Genomic DNA, 16,471 nt, shown 5'->3' with positions numbered 1-16,471 from the left:
TCCAAACTACAATGAGGTATCACCTCACACTGGTTAGAATGGGCATCATCAGAAAATGTACAAACAACAGATGCTGGACAGGGTGTGGAGAAAAGGGAACCCTCTTGACTGTTGGTGGGAATGTAAATTGATACAGCCACTATGGAGAACAGTATGGAGGTTCCTTAAAAAACTAAACATAGAATTACCATGTGACCCAGCAATCCCACTACTGGGCATATACCCAGAGAAAACCATAATTCAAAAAGACACATGCACCCCAATGTGCATTGCAGCACTATTTACAATAGCCAGATCATGGAAGCAACCAAAATGCCCATCGACAGACGAATGGATAAAGAAGATGTGTCACATATATACAATGGAATATTACTCAGCCATAAAAAGGAACGAAATTGGGTCATTTGTAGAGACGTGGATGGACCTAGAGACTGTCATACAGAGCGAAGTAAGTCAGAAAGAGAAAAACAAATATCATATATTAATGCATACATGTGAAATCTAGAAAAATGCTACAGATGAACCGGTTTGCAAGGCAGAAATAGAGACACAGATATAGAGAAGAAACGTACGGACACCAAGGGGGGAAATCGGAGGTGGTGGTGGGGGGATGAATTGGGAGATTGGGATTGACATATATACACTAATATGTATAAAATAGATAACTAATAAGAACCTGCTGTATAAAAAATTAAATTAAATTAAAAAAAAAAGAAAAGAAACCCTCTTCAAATTATCCTAATGTGAGTATGTTGTTTCCTGCTGCAACTTTGAGTCTACAACCATTGTCCATTCCAAAACATCATCCTTCATCTTCTCCATCTGGGAGCCCCCAAGAGCCTTCCTAAATCCCCTTTCGCTTTAAGTAACCACAGTCCATTTCAATTGCTGACAACCAGAGGGACAGTCAAAATGGCTAACAATTTATAAACTGACCAATCAGAGTGTACACCATACAGTATTGGCCAATCAGAATGAACCCTGGTCACACGCCTCCCCCAACCCTCACCAGACTTTAGTTGCTGCATCATGGGGAGCTCTAGGGAGTCCTTAGAAAGGACAGCGTGTCAGGCAATGAGGGCCAGTCAGGGTTCAGGATCATCTGGCAGATGCATTTCAATATTAAACTGGTTCATCCATACCAGTGTGGACCAGCTGACTACCACCCTGATTGGTCAGGGGTAGACACAGTCAGGATGGTTAAGTTGGGCTGTGGATCAATATTGTCATGTAATCATGGTGATTAGGGATAGTCGTGACTGTGGACCTAAGTGTCCACCAGGGACAAATAATACTGCCACTGCATGGAGGAGGGCTGTTGGGCAGCTATGTATTTGCCCTGAGATCTTCCAGATCATGGTTGGAAAATGGGTCACAGGACCCTAGCAAAGGGAGGGCTTGAGAGGGACTGGATGGTCCAAGAGAGTTTTAAGGCAGCCTGCTGGCCACAGACGTGGCCATGAATAGCGATCTCACACAAGACACGAGTCAATCTGGTGAGGGGGGCAGGAGTTTGGTCCACTCAAGCTACAATGTTCAGCACCAACTTTCAGATAAAAGTCATTTCTAGTTCAGGAAGGACATACTACCTGCCTGCTACCATTTTTTTTCAGGGGTGGTAGATTGAATTTCTTGTCAATGGAAGAATTTATCCATATTGCAAAACAACCATGTTGAAATCAACATAAATGATCCATTTAAATCCTTGCATAATGGATCTGTTATATTTTTCTTAAACTCCCTTTCCTTGTCCTATGGCTCAAGAAACCTGGGAATCTCCTGCTCAGAGACTGAGTAATATCCGGAATCCCAGACCATCCTCCTTACCTCAATCAGCAAAATACACTTAGCTCTGGCTTTCATGGGAAGGAACTCAGCATACAGCGTCACCCTGGGAATGCAAAAGACAGAAAGGGCGTTAAGGTCGGGACTGAGTGGGAAGATTGCTATGGTCTTCTGAATTCCTCGGCCAACTTTCCTCCAAGGGTGGTCTGTGGACCACTTACATCAGGATTTCTGGGGATGATGGCTAAGTATGCAGGGTCCATACCAGACCTTCATAAACAGACTCTCAGGGGTGGGGTCCTGGCATCAGCATTTTTAACCAACTTCCCCCCGCCACCCCATATGATTCTCAAATTTAATACCTACTATCATTGAGCATTCCCCAAAACCCAGTAAATGCAGGTGAAAAAAGAGTGGTGGGATGATGGGCAACTTCAATCTAGAACCGTTCCTTAGATTTTCCCTATCACTCAAGTCCTGAATAGTCTTGGAGTAAGGGCCTTTCATACGGCAGGATGTCCCTCATCCCGGGTCCATCTGATGTCTCCCTGTGACTAGACTCAGGCCATGTCTTCTTGGCAAGAACCTCACAGAAATGATGCTGAACTCTTCCCAGTGCCTCACACTGGGGACATGACGTCAAGCAGTCCCATCATTGGTGCTATTAACTTTCATCACCAGGTCAAGTTTTCTGATAGATATTTCCATCCTAAAGTTATCAATTTTCCATTTGTGATTAAGAAGTACTTTATGGGGGAACATTCAGAGATTATGTCAATATCCTGCTCCCCACAGAACCTCTACTCACCAGCTTTAGCATTCCATCTTTTGACTATTTCTGCCTGAATCAACCACCACTATGATGACAAACTGTATTTATTATTTCCATAACTCCTTCTACATTTATTGGTTGACATTCTACTGTAAGGAAGAGCTTTCTTTTCTCCTGTCTCATTTATCTATCCATCCATATATCTATCTACCTACTCACCTATCCATTCATTTCATCAGTATGGACTTGCAGATTCCTGTTTTATTCAGTGGGTTGTAATCCATTACTGCCTTTATTATTTTGATGCTCAGACTGTCCCAGATCTGGTCAGTGGAAGCCCTTTCAAGATGATTCCTATGTCTTTTTGACACGTCTCCATCATTCCTTGAGCTCTTTCTTACTTTCTTGTACAAAAAGATGTCCAGGCTCATCGAGTACTTTCTTTGCCCCAACCATGGGGTCAGACATTTTTCTAAGAAGTCCTGGTTCCTTTTGGCAGAAGATGGTGTTTAGAAACCAAGATCTGAGTGTTCAGTGTGCTCATTGCTATGGGGGTTCCCATTGCTTCTAGGCCCTCCCAGTGGACACAGCTAAGAGATCTATCATCCATCTATCTATCTATCATCTATTCATCCATCCTTTCTCTGGGCGTCTCTATTTCTCGCTCTCTCTCTCTTCCCACATGCACACCATACATCTATATCTATTTCAATACCTGTGTATATGTATTTTTAAAAACAATGAGTTCATACTGATACTTTCAGTACCAGTCCAACAATTTAGGATTCTTTCTAACCTTTAAATTTCCAATTTCTTCTTCTTCTTCCATGCAATTTTCTTTTCCAACATTGAGAATTCCGTGTCTCATTATCCTCAAAATATTTCCCATCTACTCCATCAATTCACTTGTTTACTCAATGTAACCAATGTCGCAACCATATTGGCTGCCTCCTCCATCTACCTCCACATCCTCCTCCCCTCCCTTTCACTTGCTCAGCTAATGGGCATGCTGGGAAGAAAAGGAAACTTCTAAACTACTCCCCATGCTCCCTTCCATTGTGCTAGGAAGATAAGCCCTTCTCTTTCCCCTCATCTCCCACCTAAGCCAGACAACCGAGCTACTAGATGACCTCGTCTTACTTACTCTCCTGGCTCCTCATAAGGGAGGAGGGGTAGAGGGAGGCTTATTTCCATTAACCCTTTTGAGGCAGGTGGTGTATCTCGATCTCCTGGGATCCCTTTACTAGATCATGGGGCCCATCTATCTGATGCTGCTTCTAACAGCTCATACCTGCAACCCTCTCTTAGGATTGCTTTTGAGTAATTGGAGTGGCCTCACCACAGAGATATCTGGGAGTTATGCCCTTTCTCTCCAGGGCAGGCTGAAGACTAGTGTTGGGTACAAAAGGCTCATTCCCTGCCTCAAGATGGGACAGACCCTATGAGACAATGAATACTCCAGCTCCCTATGGGATCAAGCTGAGTCTAGATGTCACCTGAAACCACATCCTTGCTTAATTTCTTCCCTTCACCTTTCTTGCCTCTTTCACTCTTTTACAGGATCCTCCTGAGAGCATTCCCTGAATAAATTACCTGTACAAAAATCTCTGCCTCAGTCTGTCTACTTCTATGAAACCCAACCCATGACACCTTTCCCTGCAAAGCATCTATCTTTTTAAATGTTGGCCTCAGCAATACCATTAAGATCTAGAAATAGTTCTATCACTGGTAAAAGTCTTTCTTAGGGTTATGATAAAAGATGCCTCTGTCCAGAGAAGGAAGAATTCTCAGGAGCCTCAGAGGGATAGCTAGGGCTTTAGTAGTTCAGCTATACTCTATGTAGAGAAAAGCAGGGAGAAAAAGTCAATGTCATTTAGTCTTACTTCCCAGTGCGTTTTAGTAAATCCTCTCTGTTTTGGTGTTCTGTCTCTCTCTTTCTCTCTCTCTTTTCTTCATCTCTCTCTTTCTCTCTGTTTGAACCCCTATCTGAGATCATATTCAAGAATTTTGAACCCTATTTTTATTGACTTTATAAATAGTATTTCCATGACATTTTAAATCCTCTTACACACATATATTCTATCATATTCATGAACCATATTTTCCTTAATAATAGCTACCTTTTATTGAGGATCTACTATGTGCCCAAACATTCTTCTAGATATTTTACATGAATTATCTCACTCAATAAATGCTGCAAGTCAATGGGGTAGGTAATTATAATTCCCATTGTGTGTGTCTATCTTTAATCCCTATTTTCATCTTTATATCTGTGTCAGATAAGTTATTTGACCAGGATCACGTAGCTAGTAAGTTGGTCAGTAGAAGAGCCAAAATTTTAACCTAGGTCTGTCTATATTACGCAGCCCATCACTCGCTTCCCTATTTAGGTGGTTTCACAATTATAAACAATACTTCAATAAGCATCCTTCGTCTTAAATCTTTGTTTGCATGTGGTTTCCTTAGGGTATATTCCTGTAAAAGAATTTGAGTCAAAGGGTACACGTTTTAAGGCTTTTGATATATATCATCAAAGTGCTTCCTAAAAAGTTGTTCCAATGTATAGTCCTACAAGTGCCTCTCCAACAAAAACCATGAGGAATTTCATTCACTCAGCTCTGAGAATGGAGACCAATTGCAGTGGTTGTAAAAGATTACAGTGATTACCATGAATGACTCGGAAATTTTATTCTGTTCTCCAAATGGTGTGCTTATATTATTTTTAAAACATCAATACTGATAATAAAATAGGAAGCATGTTTACATTTTCCCCACCAAATTAAAATCAAATTACTAACCATGAAAAAAATGTGCAGTAGCATATTCTAAGGGCAAAGCTAACCCTGTCCTTAGATGTCAAGGATTTGTTTTTATAATGAACTTACAACATGCAGTCTTTTTTTCTTTTTTAGGCACAGAATTAGTACATGAATGCATTCTCATTGTAAATAACTTAGCAATATGCAAGAAGACAGAGTATATGATGAATTTTCCTCTTCCTCCTTACCCCTGCTTCCATTCCCCTTCCCCAAAGCCATGACTAATAGCAGTTTGCTTTGCAACCTTCCAGCCCCTTTTCTATGTAAATGAATATATAAATTTAAAACTGAATAGACATTTTTCCAAAGAAGACATAACAGATGGCAACAGGTGCATGAAAAGATGTTCAGCATCACAAATCATCAGGGAAATGCAAATCAAAACCACAGTGAGCTATCACCTCACACCTGTCAGAATGGCCATCATCAAAAAGACAAGGAATAAGCGTTGGCAAGGATGAAGGAAAAGAGAACCCTCGTGCACTGTTGGTAGGAATGTAAATTGGTGCAGCCACTACGGAAAACAGTATGGAGGTGCCTCAAAAAATTAAAAATAGAACTACCATATGCTAGCAATTCCACTCCTGGGTATTCATCTGAAGAAAATGAAAACACTAATTCGAAAAGACATGTACACCCCTATGTTCATTGCAGCATTATTTACAGTAGCCAAGATGTGGAAGCAACCTAAGCGTCCATCAACAGATAAATGGATAAAGAAGATGTGGCATTTATATCAATATATATATATACACAATAGAATATCAACCACAAAAAAGAATGAAATCTTGCCATTTGTGACAACATGGATGAACCTAGAGGGTGTTATGCTAAGAGAAATAAGTCAGACAGAGAAAGACAAACGCTGTATGATTCCACTCACATGTGGAATCCAAACACCAAAACAAATGAACAAACATAACAAGACAGAAACAGAGTCACAGATACAGTACAGAGACTAGACAGGTGGTTCCTGGGGCCGTGGGGAGGGGAGGCGAGCAGAGAATTAGGTGAAGGACGTGAAGAGGCACAAACTCGAGCTGCAAAATAAATGGGTCACAGGTATGAAATGTACAGTATGGGGAATATATGCTGGAATTAATTATATAATAATAACTAATAATAAATTTAAACAACAGAGTATCTTTTTTTCCCTTCCCTTCCCCTCTCTCCCTCCCTCCCCTTCCCCCTCCCTCCCCCCCTCCCTCCTTCCCCCCTCTCCCTCCCTCCCCTCCCCCTCCCTCCCCCTCTCTCCCTCCTCCCTCCCTCCCTCTCTCCCTCCCTCCCCTCCCCCTCTCCTCCCTCCCTCCCTTCTTCCCTTTCTCCCTCCCTCTTCCCCTCCCCCTCCCTCCTTCTCTCCCTCCCCTCCCTCCCTCCCCCTCCCTTCTTCCCTTTCTCCCTCCCTCCTCCCCTCCCCCTCCCTCCTTCTCTCCCTCCCCTCCCTCCCTCCCTCTCTCCCTCCCCTCCCTCCCTCTCTCCCTCCCCTCCCCCTCCCTCCCTCCCTCCCTCCCCCCTCCCCCCTCCTTCTCTCCCTCCTCCCTCCCTCCCTCCCTCCCTCCCTTCCTTCCCTTCTGCTCACACATGCAGCATACTGCCAGTGCTCCACCCATACAAATGCCCCGATTCTCACCACCTCTGGTTATGCCAGTCCACCTTCCAACTACCAGCACTCGCACCTCTTCCCTGAGTGTTTTCTCTGGTCATTAAAGCTTGCTTTGCCAACCCATGTGGCAGACCAGAAGTGCCAAGGAAGTTAAACTTCCCAGGAGCCTCGTCCCTCGAACGGGACAATTTGGAGGATGTGCTGCAGTGTCTCCCAGAGGAAACTCCTTGCTTTTGAATTTCTGTGTCAGGATCTGCTCCTGATAAGACAGTCTGGAAATCTTTCCATAGTAATCTACGTAGAGCCACCAGATTATTTTTTAATAGCCGTGACCTATTAATTAATACTTAGATCGTTTTCAACTTCTTGTTTTTGCAACCTATGCCACAAGGAACATCATTTCCTGTAATTGTTGTGCCCCATGTTTGGCCATTATTTATAGCAGTTCATGATGAGAAAGAGTCGCTTCACCCAAAGTGAGCTTCACCCAAAGTATGGGGATTATTACAATCACATTGAAGAGCTGAAGAATAAGCGATGAAATTAGCAATGCCAAGCAGCAGCTGATACGGGCACAAACAACTCCCCACTGCGAATAACCGCATTTACAGCACTTGGCAGTTAGAGATTTGCCATTTGGATCACATGCCTGGGAAGGAAATGACCTGTGATCTCCATCTGGCATTTCTGCTTGGCCTTTGGGGGAAACAGCAGCGCCAAGGACAGATTTGTGAACCAGCTTATTCTAGGCACCAATCTGAAGCAACTTCTGAGACAGGTCTCAAGGCAGAACAGGTGGGCAGCTACCTGGGGTATTCATCTTTAAGAGCGGCTAAAACACTCACTCGTAGGATGCCAGGTAGGGCAGGCTTCCATCTCAAAGGTAAGTGGCATTTCTGCTGAAATACACAGCACCCTCTACTGGAAATAATAAACCATCTGCCTTGGTGCCAACCTGTGTCTTGTATATTTTTTGTGAGGCAGTATGTGCAATTAGAGGTGATTATTATTTTTCGGTGCCTATTTGCATTTTCTAAAACAAAAATGTACTGTTTGTAATGATAAAGTTACATTTAACTCTTTTGCTTGGATTAAAGTCTCTTCCTTCTTGTGGGAATGTAAATTGGTACAGCCACTATGGAGAACAGCATGGAGATTCCTTAACAAACTAAAAATAGAGGTACCCTATGATCCTTCAATCACACTCCTGGGCATATACCCAGAGAAAACCATAATCCAAAAAGATACATGCACCCCAGTGTTCATTGCAGCACTATTTACAATAGCCAAGACATGGAAGCAACCTAAATGTCCACCGACAGAGGAATGGATAAAGAAGATGTGATATATTTATACAATAGAATATTATTCAGTCATAAAAAAGAATGAAACAATGCCATCTACAGCAGCATGGATGGACCTAGAGATTACCATACTAAGTGAAATGAGTCAGACAGAGAAAGACAAATATCATATGATATCGCTTATATGTGGCATTTTAAAAAAGGTGCAGGGCTTCCCTGGTGGCGCAGTGGTTGAGAGTCCGCCTGCCGACGCAGGGGACACGGGTTCGTGCCCTGATCCTGGAGGATCCCACATGCCGCGGAGCGGCTGGGCCCATGAGCCATGGCCGCTGAGCCTGCACGTCCGGAGCCTGTGCTCCGCAACGGGAGAGGCCACAACAGTGAGAGGCCCACATACCGCAAAAAAAAACAACAACAAAGAAAAAGGTGCAAATGAACTTATATACGAAACAAAAACAGACTCAGAAACATAGAAAAAAAACTTATGGTTACCAAAGGGGAAGGCAGGTGAGAGGCTTGTGGAGCAGAGGTGAGTCAGCTGTGGCGATAGTAGCCTAGCCAGTCCCCATCCAACTCACCAGCAGACAAAAGACACAAGAGTAAAAGCCCTGCAGAGACCAGAACAAGCAAATGGCCAAACTGCAGTATCGTGAATTAAATAAATTGTTACCATTTTAAGCCATAAGTGTTGCGGTGGTTTGTTACAAAGCAAAAGGTAACTCTACATTCCACTTAAAAACCATCTGACCTTAAGCAAATCCCTCAGGATCTCTGAGCCTTAGTTTTCTCAGCTGTAAAATGGGGATAGTAGGGCTGTCCAATGGACAAGAAGAGGTAGTGTGAAGAGAGAGCTTAGCATGGGCCCTGCACCTGGCAAGCACTCCACTGACATTATTATTATCACCATCACTACTACTCTTACTGTTATCACCAAGGACCAATGTGAACACCTACTCTGAGGGAAGAGAGAAAAGAAAGAAGAAATAAAGGGAGAGGAGGAGTTAGAAAGGCAAAAATTAGGGCAGAGGGATGGGTTCCTTATTAACAATATAATTTCTATATGAATTGGTGGATGTTAGCTAAACTTACTGTGTGAATCATTTGCAAGATCTATGTCATTACACTGTACACCTTAAACTTATACAGTGCTGAATGTCAATTCCATCTCCGTAAAACTGAAAGAAAAACAATTTTTCAATTAAAAAATTTTAATAATATAATTTGTATTTATACTAAAAATTTGAGTACATTATAAGGACTTGTGATTGTTGAGCTTTTAACAATTATATAGCAAAATCTTATTCGCTTGGTTTTGTGAGATAACACAACTGGGTAAAGTCCTTCTGAATGAATGGAAACTCTTAGTTCCATTTAATTACACAAAAAATATCTTCGACTAAATGTTTCCAAATAATGAACTTAGGGGAGCCATTTTTATAACTAGATAAGAGCTTTGCATAATTAAGACATGATTATTTTTATGTAAATAGCTGGCGTGAAAGTGCTGGGGAACCAGTGAGTCTCTTGGGTGGCTAAATATTTCTTCCGTAATTTTTTTTTGGGGGGGCCTCGCCACCTGGCATGCGGGATCTTAGTTCCCCAACCAGGGATCAAACCCGTGCCCCCTGCAATGGAAGTGCTGGGTCTTAACCACTGGACCACCAGGGAAGTCCCTCTTCTGTAATTTTGTTCGTGGTTTTTATTTGCCCTCCTTTTACTAACCGTGTGATCTTACACATGTTACTGCTTTAAAGCCTCAGTTTTCTTACCTGTAAAATGAAGGTAATCATATCTACGTCTTAAGGTTTTGTGGGTTTAAAATGGTCATGTGCCTGGAATGCAGTAATAGCTCAATAAACAGACAGAAGGGCTATAGCAGCATTAAGTAAATGAACAGCTAAATGGGGAGGCAAGACATTTGGTGTGTGGGGGAAGGGAGCAGGTAGGCAAGCTCAGAACACTCACGACATCAGGTAAGGGGGTAAAGGCCCTTCCAGCTGCTCTGTGTCCTTAATTTTATTTCCCTGGTGTCCTGTACTCTCTGCCTGAAGATCTCTTCCCTTCACAGTTTTAGGGGATTTTTTTTTTCTCTCCTCTAGTTATTCTGCCATTGGAATCCCATCTGCTTACAGTCTTCCAGAGGTTCCTCAAAATTTCTGTTCTGCTGATAGCACCTTTTTCTTGCTTTCCAGCACTCTTCAAGATTTATTTCTTATACCTTTTATGTCACTTCCAGAAAATGCGGAAGAAGAGGACGTAGAAAAGAGCGTTTCTCATGGCACCATCTTGAAAAAGAATCACTGTGCACATTCTGAATCCCTGGTTCCTTTCCCTTTCGTCACATGGAAAGAAAATCCAGGGGGCTGTTTGGAGGCTGTTCTGTTGCCATCTCCCCGAGCATCCCTGGGAGAGGAATTTAATGTGTACCTCTGTGATCTCATTCCTTCCAGCATGAGGGGAAAATGGTCCCCTAGTCAATGAATGGCTCATGAATGAATGGGACAGTGGCTATAGCTAGAGGAATTCGTGGAGTCAGGCCAGAAGTGGAGCACATTGGCCACAAGCCCCTGCCAGCCCAGATTAATGGACTTGGCTTAACGGCCTCTGCTTTAAGCTCCAGTGGTTTTTAAGCTCATCCCAGATCCAGGAGTCCATGTCAAATGCCTACTGAGCACAGCCCTGGAAGATCAATAATGAAAAAGAGAGGGAAGGATGGAGTTGAACTGAGAGCCTCTAAGTGGCAGACAGTCTGGATTTGTCCCTGTGTTAAGTCCATGTTCTCACATCTCCTTTCCTCTACATTTGTTGTTTCCATAATTATACACCGAGTCCATCGTCCATCTCACTGATGCCTCAGCCTCTTACCAAAGCCTTCAGCAGACGAGCTGCGTGCTGACATTTTTTGAGTGTCTGCTAGCCACTCTCCTGGGCACTTCACATGTGTTGCCATTTAACATTCTAAGTGACCCATGGGGTAGGTATGCTATTATCCCCATTTTAGAGATGAGAAAACTGAGGTGTAGAAAGGCTTAATGACTTGCCTAAGGATGCACAGCTATTATGTGACAGGGCCAGGGGAGCCTGGTTTTGGAGCCCATGATCCAAGCACCCTGCTTCAGTATTAGCATCCTCCTTTGAGATCACCTCTCCCAGCCTCCCCAAACCGTGACCCTCCAGAGGCTCAAGAAGTCAATCACTGAGCTGTTGACCCTCGGAGGGCAGGGGCTGCGGTGGTGCCTCACCCCAATCTTCACCCACCAGAGCCAATCTTGCCATTTCTGCTGCCAAAAAGCCAGTCTGCCAGCAACAGAGGCCAACATGGAGCCCTCAGGGTGGAACCATCCCATGTCACTTGGTGGCGAGTTTTTTACATTGGACATCTTCCATTTGGGAAGAAGCAGTGATTCATCTTGACCGGAAATGGCACATATTCTGGGTATTGGTTTGCCTTTCCTGCCCACAGGGTCTCAGGCAGCATTACTATCTGAGGGCTTTCCAAGTATTTGACCCATTGACACAGGATCCCCTAGTGCATGGGACCAAGGGAGCCGATGTATAACAAAGGAGATGCAGCAGTGGGTATATGACCATGGAATCCACTGGTCCTTTCACATAACATGCCACCCTGGAGCTGCTGGCCTGAGTGACGGAGCAGCCTTTTGTAGGTGCCGTGGAGGTGTCAGCTTGGAGATGATACCCTGTGAGGACGGGGCACTATCTTCTAGGACACAATATACCCTTAAATCAATGATTATTACATGGTGCTGTGTAGAAAGAAGACATGGTTCTGGAAATCTAAGAGTCGAAGTAGAAGTGGCCTTCATTGCCATCATTCCCAGTGACCCACTTGGGGGGATCTGTGCTTCCTCCATTCTGCATCTTCTAGGCTCTGTGGGTCTGGAGGTCCTGGTTCCCAGAGAGAATATGCTTCCACCAGTGTACGCAGCAAGAATCCAATAACTTTAAGCAACAGCTGTCACCTAGTGACTTTGGGTTCCTTGTGTCAAGAAATGAGTAGCCATGAAAGAGAGTCATCATTCTGTCCCAGGAATTGATTCTAAGCATCAGGAGGTGGTAGGATTACTGTTACCTACTTGGGTACCTAGGTGATACACGGGACATCGCTTGGTAATCCCCCTGCCCAGTCTTGGTGTTAAATGGACGGGCAGCAGCAATGACCTGAGAAGGGCGTGGTAACAAGGGGCCTCATCTAGATCAGCAGAGGTACTAGCCAAAGGGGAGGAGAATCTAGAATAGGTGGCAGAGGGCAGAGAATAATACACATCGGTTGTAGTCATGAGGCCAGCAGCCACAGCAGGGACTGTAGGTTGTCTCACTAGCCATCCTTTTATAAGTCTTTTCAGGGAAAAGACCAACCAGAATCCTGGAGGAGCTGTTCCCAGACGGGGTGAACTTATTACACGATGCGAGCACATCCAAAGGGTCCAGGGAATGGACTGTAGTGGATGCTGTGATGCAGCGCCTGGATTCCCCCTTCAGGGCTGAGGCATACGGTCCCTCTGGAATGACCAGGAGTACTGCCTGCTAAGAGCTCAGAATTGAGGCCCTTGCAGGAATTGCCTTGGCCAAAAATAGCTGACTTCCCCAAGGTCATGTTCCCTCCTTGCGGACAGCCCACATCCAAGGTGGCTGATGTGTGGGTACAAAGGCCCAGCCCCCATGCCTCAATTTGGAACAACCCTAAAAAGCCATCCAAGCTTCCGAACCCCTACAGGATTGGCTGAGGCCCCCATCAGCTGTTACAATCGCATTGCCACTCAGCTTCTCCCTCTGCCTGTGCCCGTTTTTCTCACTCCCTTACAGGTGTTGATCCTGGCCCCCTCTTGCACACAAATCTCTATCTCAGTCTGTTTCCCAGGACGCCAGCCTGTAACAGGAACCGTGCCTGTTTGGCTCACTGCTGTACCCCCAGGATGTAGCACTGGCCCACGTCATAGCAGAATCTCAAGAAATATTGGTTGAATGAATGAATAAACTAGAAAGAAACCACCTGGTCCTTGTGCAAAATTTTCCTCAATTATTGCAGTAGGGTTCCTTATCTCCAACCTGTCCAACCCATCACTGACAGATTAATACTTTTAAAGTACCTCTCCTGCTCAAGAACTTTCAGTGGCTCCCCACTGTCTATAGACAATCCCTTTGGCCTGGGATTCAAGACCTTTAAGAAGCTTGCCCCGGTCTATCTGTCCCATCTCAGTTTTCAATTCTCATGTATCTCAGTCTAACAAGCTACCTGAACTGGACCATTAGCCTTCTTCAGACTCAGCTACGGCTTCCTCTTTTCATGAAATTCCCTTCCTATGAGATATCCTACATCTTCCCCAGTCTCCTCCGGGTCTTTCCAAATCCTTTTAATCCTTCATAGCAAGGCAGTAAAATGCAATGGTTAGAGCCCAGGCTCTGCAGTTAGAGGGAGTGGGTTCAGATTCCAACTCTGCCTCTTGTAGCTGTGTCACCTGGGGCAAGTTACTTTACCTCTCTGTGCCTCAGCTTCTTTATCTGTAAAATGGGGTTAATAATGGAATCTACCTCATAGGGAAATTTGGGGGATTAAATGAGACAATCTGGGCAAATTGTTTAGAACAGCACCTGCTCCTTAATAAACACCAAATATTGGCTATTAATCATCATCCTTGAGAGTGGGGTCAACACACTTTTTTTTTTTTTTTTTTTTTTGCCACACTGCCACTTTCAGGATCTTAGTTCCCCAACTAGGGATGGAACCCAGGCCCTCGGCAGTGAAAGCGCAGAGTCCTAACCACTGGGCCGCCAGAGAATTCCTAAACACACTCTTTCTATGAAGGGCTGAATAGTAAATATGTCAGGTTTGCAGGCCATACAGTCTCTACTGAGACAACTCAACTCTGTTGCTGTAGCATGAAAACAGGCGTAGATAATACATAAATGTATGGTGCGGCTGTGTTCCAATAAAACTTTATTTAGAGACCCAGTAATCAGGTCAGATTCGGTCCACCTGCCACCACCTGCCAACCTCTGCTTCAGGATTCCCCAGTCTCCCAGGAGACAGTGACCTCTTCCTACAAGTCCGACTACTCTCAGCATCTTAACAACAGCAACAACAAAATAACACATAACTTACAGATAATTAGCACCATCCCCTGCCTCCTGGTTAGGTTAGAAGAGGGTAAGAGGCAGCACGCAGTGTAGTTAAGGGCACAGATGTTACAGGCGGACAGACTCAGGTTCTTAGTTCCATCTGCAGCCTGTGTGACTTGGGCGAATGATTTCACCCGCTGAGACTCAGTTTTCTCAGCTGTAAAGTGGAGGCTGCACTAATTCAACACGCCCCCGCAACATCTTCTGGGGCTGCTGTGCTGTGTCAAAGAGAAACGTCCAATCAATGCTAGCTCTATTATCTTTATTATCATTTCACATCTACGACCTTCCAGCTACCGTGTTGCTTTTGCTGTTGGTAATCATTATAATACTGACAATGACACCATTCTCTGGCTCCATCCAGAGCCCCTGGATACCAGAAGCCCTAGCGTAGGTACCATCTTTGCACCCCTCTGAGGCCATGAACATAGTTGGCTGGCTGCCTGGCTGGGTGGCCAGAGCTGGGTCTTTACTTACGACTGGGGGACCCCTCCGATCCCGAAGCCCACCAGGCCCCGGAGCACCAGGATCCAGCTGTACACGGGCGCGAAAGCACTGAGGATGCCATAGTACAGGGTCCAGAGCACACTGATCTTCAGCCCCTGCGGAGAAGGAAGACACAGGGCTTCTCAGCATCTCCAGGTCACATGTCCCCTGCACATGTTCAAAGTCACCAATAGGGTCATGGTAAAGGGTGAGCCACACAGCCAAGGGGATGCTTGGGGTTCTCTGCATGGGTGGCACCCACCCTGAGGGGGTGTGGGGGAAAACTGTGGGTCATTCTTGGTTGTCCCAATGATTGGCATTTAACAGATACATCCCAGAGATGTTAGATGTCTCACAGCGCGTGAGACCTAATAAAGACTTATCCTGTGTCCCGCACCAGCTCGAATCAAACTTCCCACCCAACCATCGTGCAGTTGAAAACTGTGTATGGTTATCAGCGCCTAGATCTTCACTCTAGTTTACATATAAACAGGATTTTGGAAGGTGGGTCACGTAATTTTTCAGGAATGCAACTTCTAGGTAAATCAAAGGAGGATACACTTTGTTTTATCCAGAATTTTACAAAATGGTTCATCATTTCCGAAAACCGTGTTGCCAATGGCAACGCTGCGTGTGATAGTTGAGTGACTGAGGGAACACTTCGGCATCTGTCTGCATTTATGGGGCTTCTATGTGTATCTATGAATAGATTGATCTGAATCTTATTTCAAAACGTCAGATATAAAGAAAAAGCATTGACAAGATTCCATTAAATCCAAACTTATTTATAATTGGGACAAATAGTAACTACTTCCTTTTAGGATCTAGGCAGAGTTGTGTGTGAATATTTGCATACTGAAAGTAAATTTATTAATTACCTCCTTTAAAAATGTTCTCCCTTGTGTCATAGTTAGAGCATTATAACTGACTTTTTTATTATTTTTATTTTTTAATTTAATTTTTTTTGGCCGCACCACGAGGCTTGTGGGATCTTAGTTCTCTGGCCAAGGATTGAACCCCGGCCTCTGGCAGTGCAAGCATGAAGTCCCAACGACTGGACCACCAGGGAAGTCCCTGACTTCTTTTTTAAAACTGTGTAAGCAGCTAGGTTATTTTATCTTTGAAATTATTTCTGGATTATTAGGGGCACTATTAAAAATTTTATAATTTTTTTAAATAAAGGGGACACTGTAGGGAATTCCCTGGCAGTCCAGTGGTTAGGACCCAGTGCTTTCACTGCCATGCCCCACGTTCGATCCCTGGTCAGGGAACCAAGATCCCGCAAGTCGCGTGGTGCAGCCAAAAACAAAAAGACATTGTATTTGATGGGGTTGAAAACCACCTAGGAACCCAGTACTGCAGGACAACCCTGGTACATATTCCTGGAGTGTCAATGACCCTTAGAGACTGAGAAAAAATGAAGGGTGAATGTAATTGAAAATAGAGTTTTTATAACACAACCAACACCAAATGTATTACGGAGTAGAATGCAAATTTAACATGAATTTTAGACCCGCCACATGAGGTCTGGGCAGACCTCCCTCGGCAGCACTCTTCCTATATC

At 44.3% G+C, this 16,471-nt stretch overlaps 1 protein-coding gene across 13 annotated transcripts in view; it reads right to left on the bottom strand.

The window, feature by feature from the left end:
- SVOP (SV2 related protein) overlaps positions 1-16,471 on the bottom strand; it is a 70,207-nt gene that overhangs the window by 38,362 nt on the left and 15,374 nt on the right. For all 13 annotated transcript variants that reach the window (XR_012325223.1, XR_012325224.1, XR_012325222.1 and 10 more), the window contains exons 6-7: positions 14,899-15,023; positions 1,828-1,891 (exon numbers count right to left, since the gene is read on the bottom strand). Coding sequence is in view for 9 of the 13 variants with exons in the window: in XM_073790227.1 (XP_073646328.1) it covers positions 1,828-1,891; positions 14,899-15,023 (189 nt within the window). In the remaining 4 variants the exon portion in view is untranslated. The remainder of the gene's footprint in view (positions 1-1,827; positions 1,892-14,898; positions 15,024-16,471) is intronic.

The sequence above is a fragment of the Tursiops truncatus genome, chromosome 13, assembly GCF_011762595.2.
Source record: "Tursiops truncatus isolate mTurTru1 chromosome 13, mTurTru1.mat.Y, whole genome shotgun sequence".
In the NCBI taxonomy this organism is placed as follows: Eukaryota; Metazoa; Chordata; class Mammalia; order Artiodactyla; family Delphinidae; genus Tursiops; species Tursiops truncatus.
The sequence above is the reverse complement of the archived record's forward strand: the minus strand, read 5'-3'. Positions and strand labels throughout refer to the sequence as shown.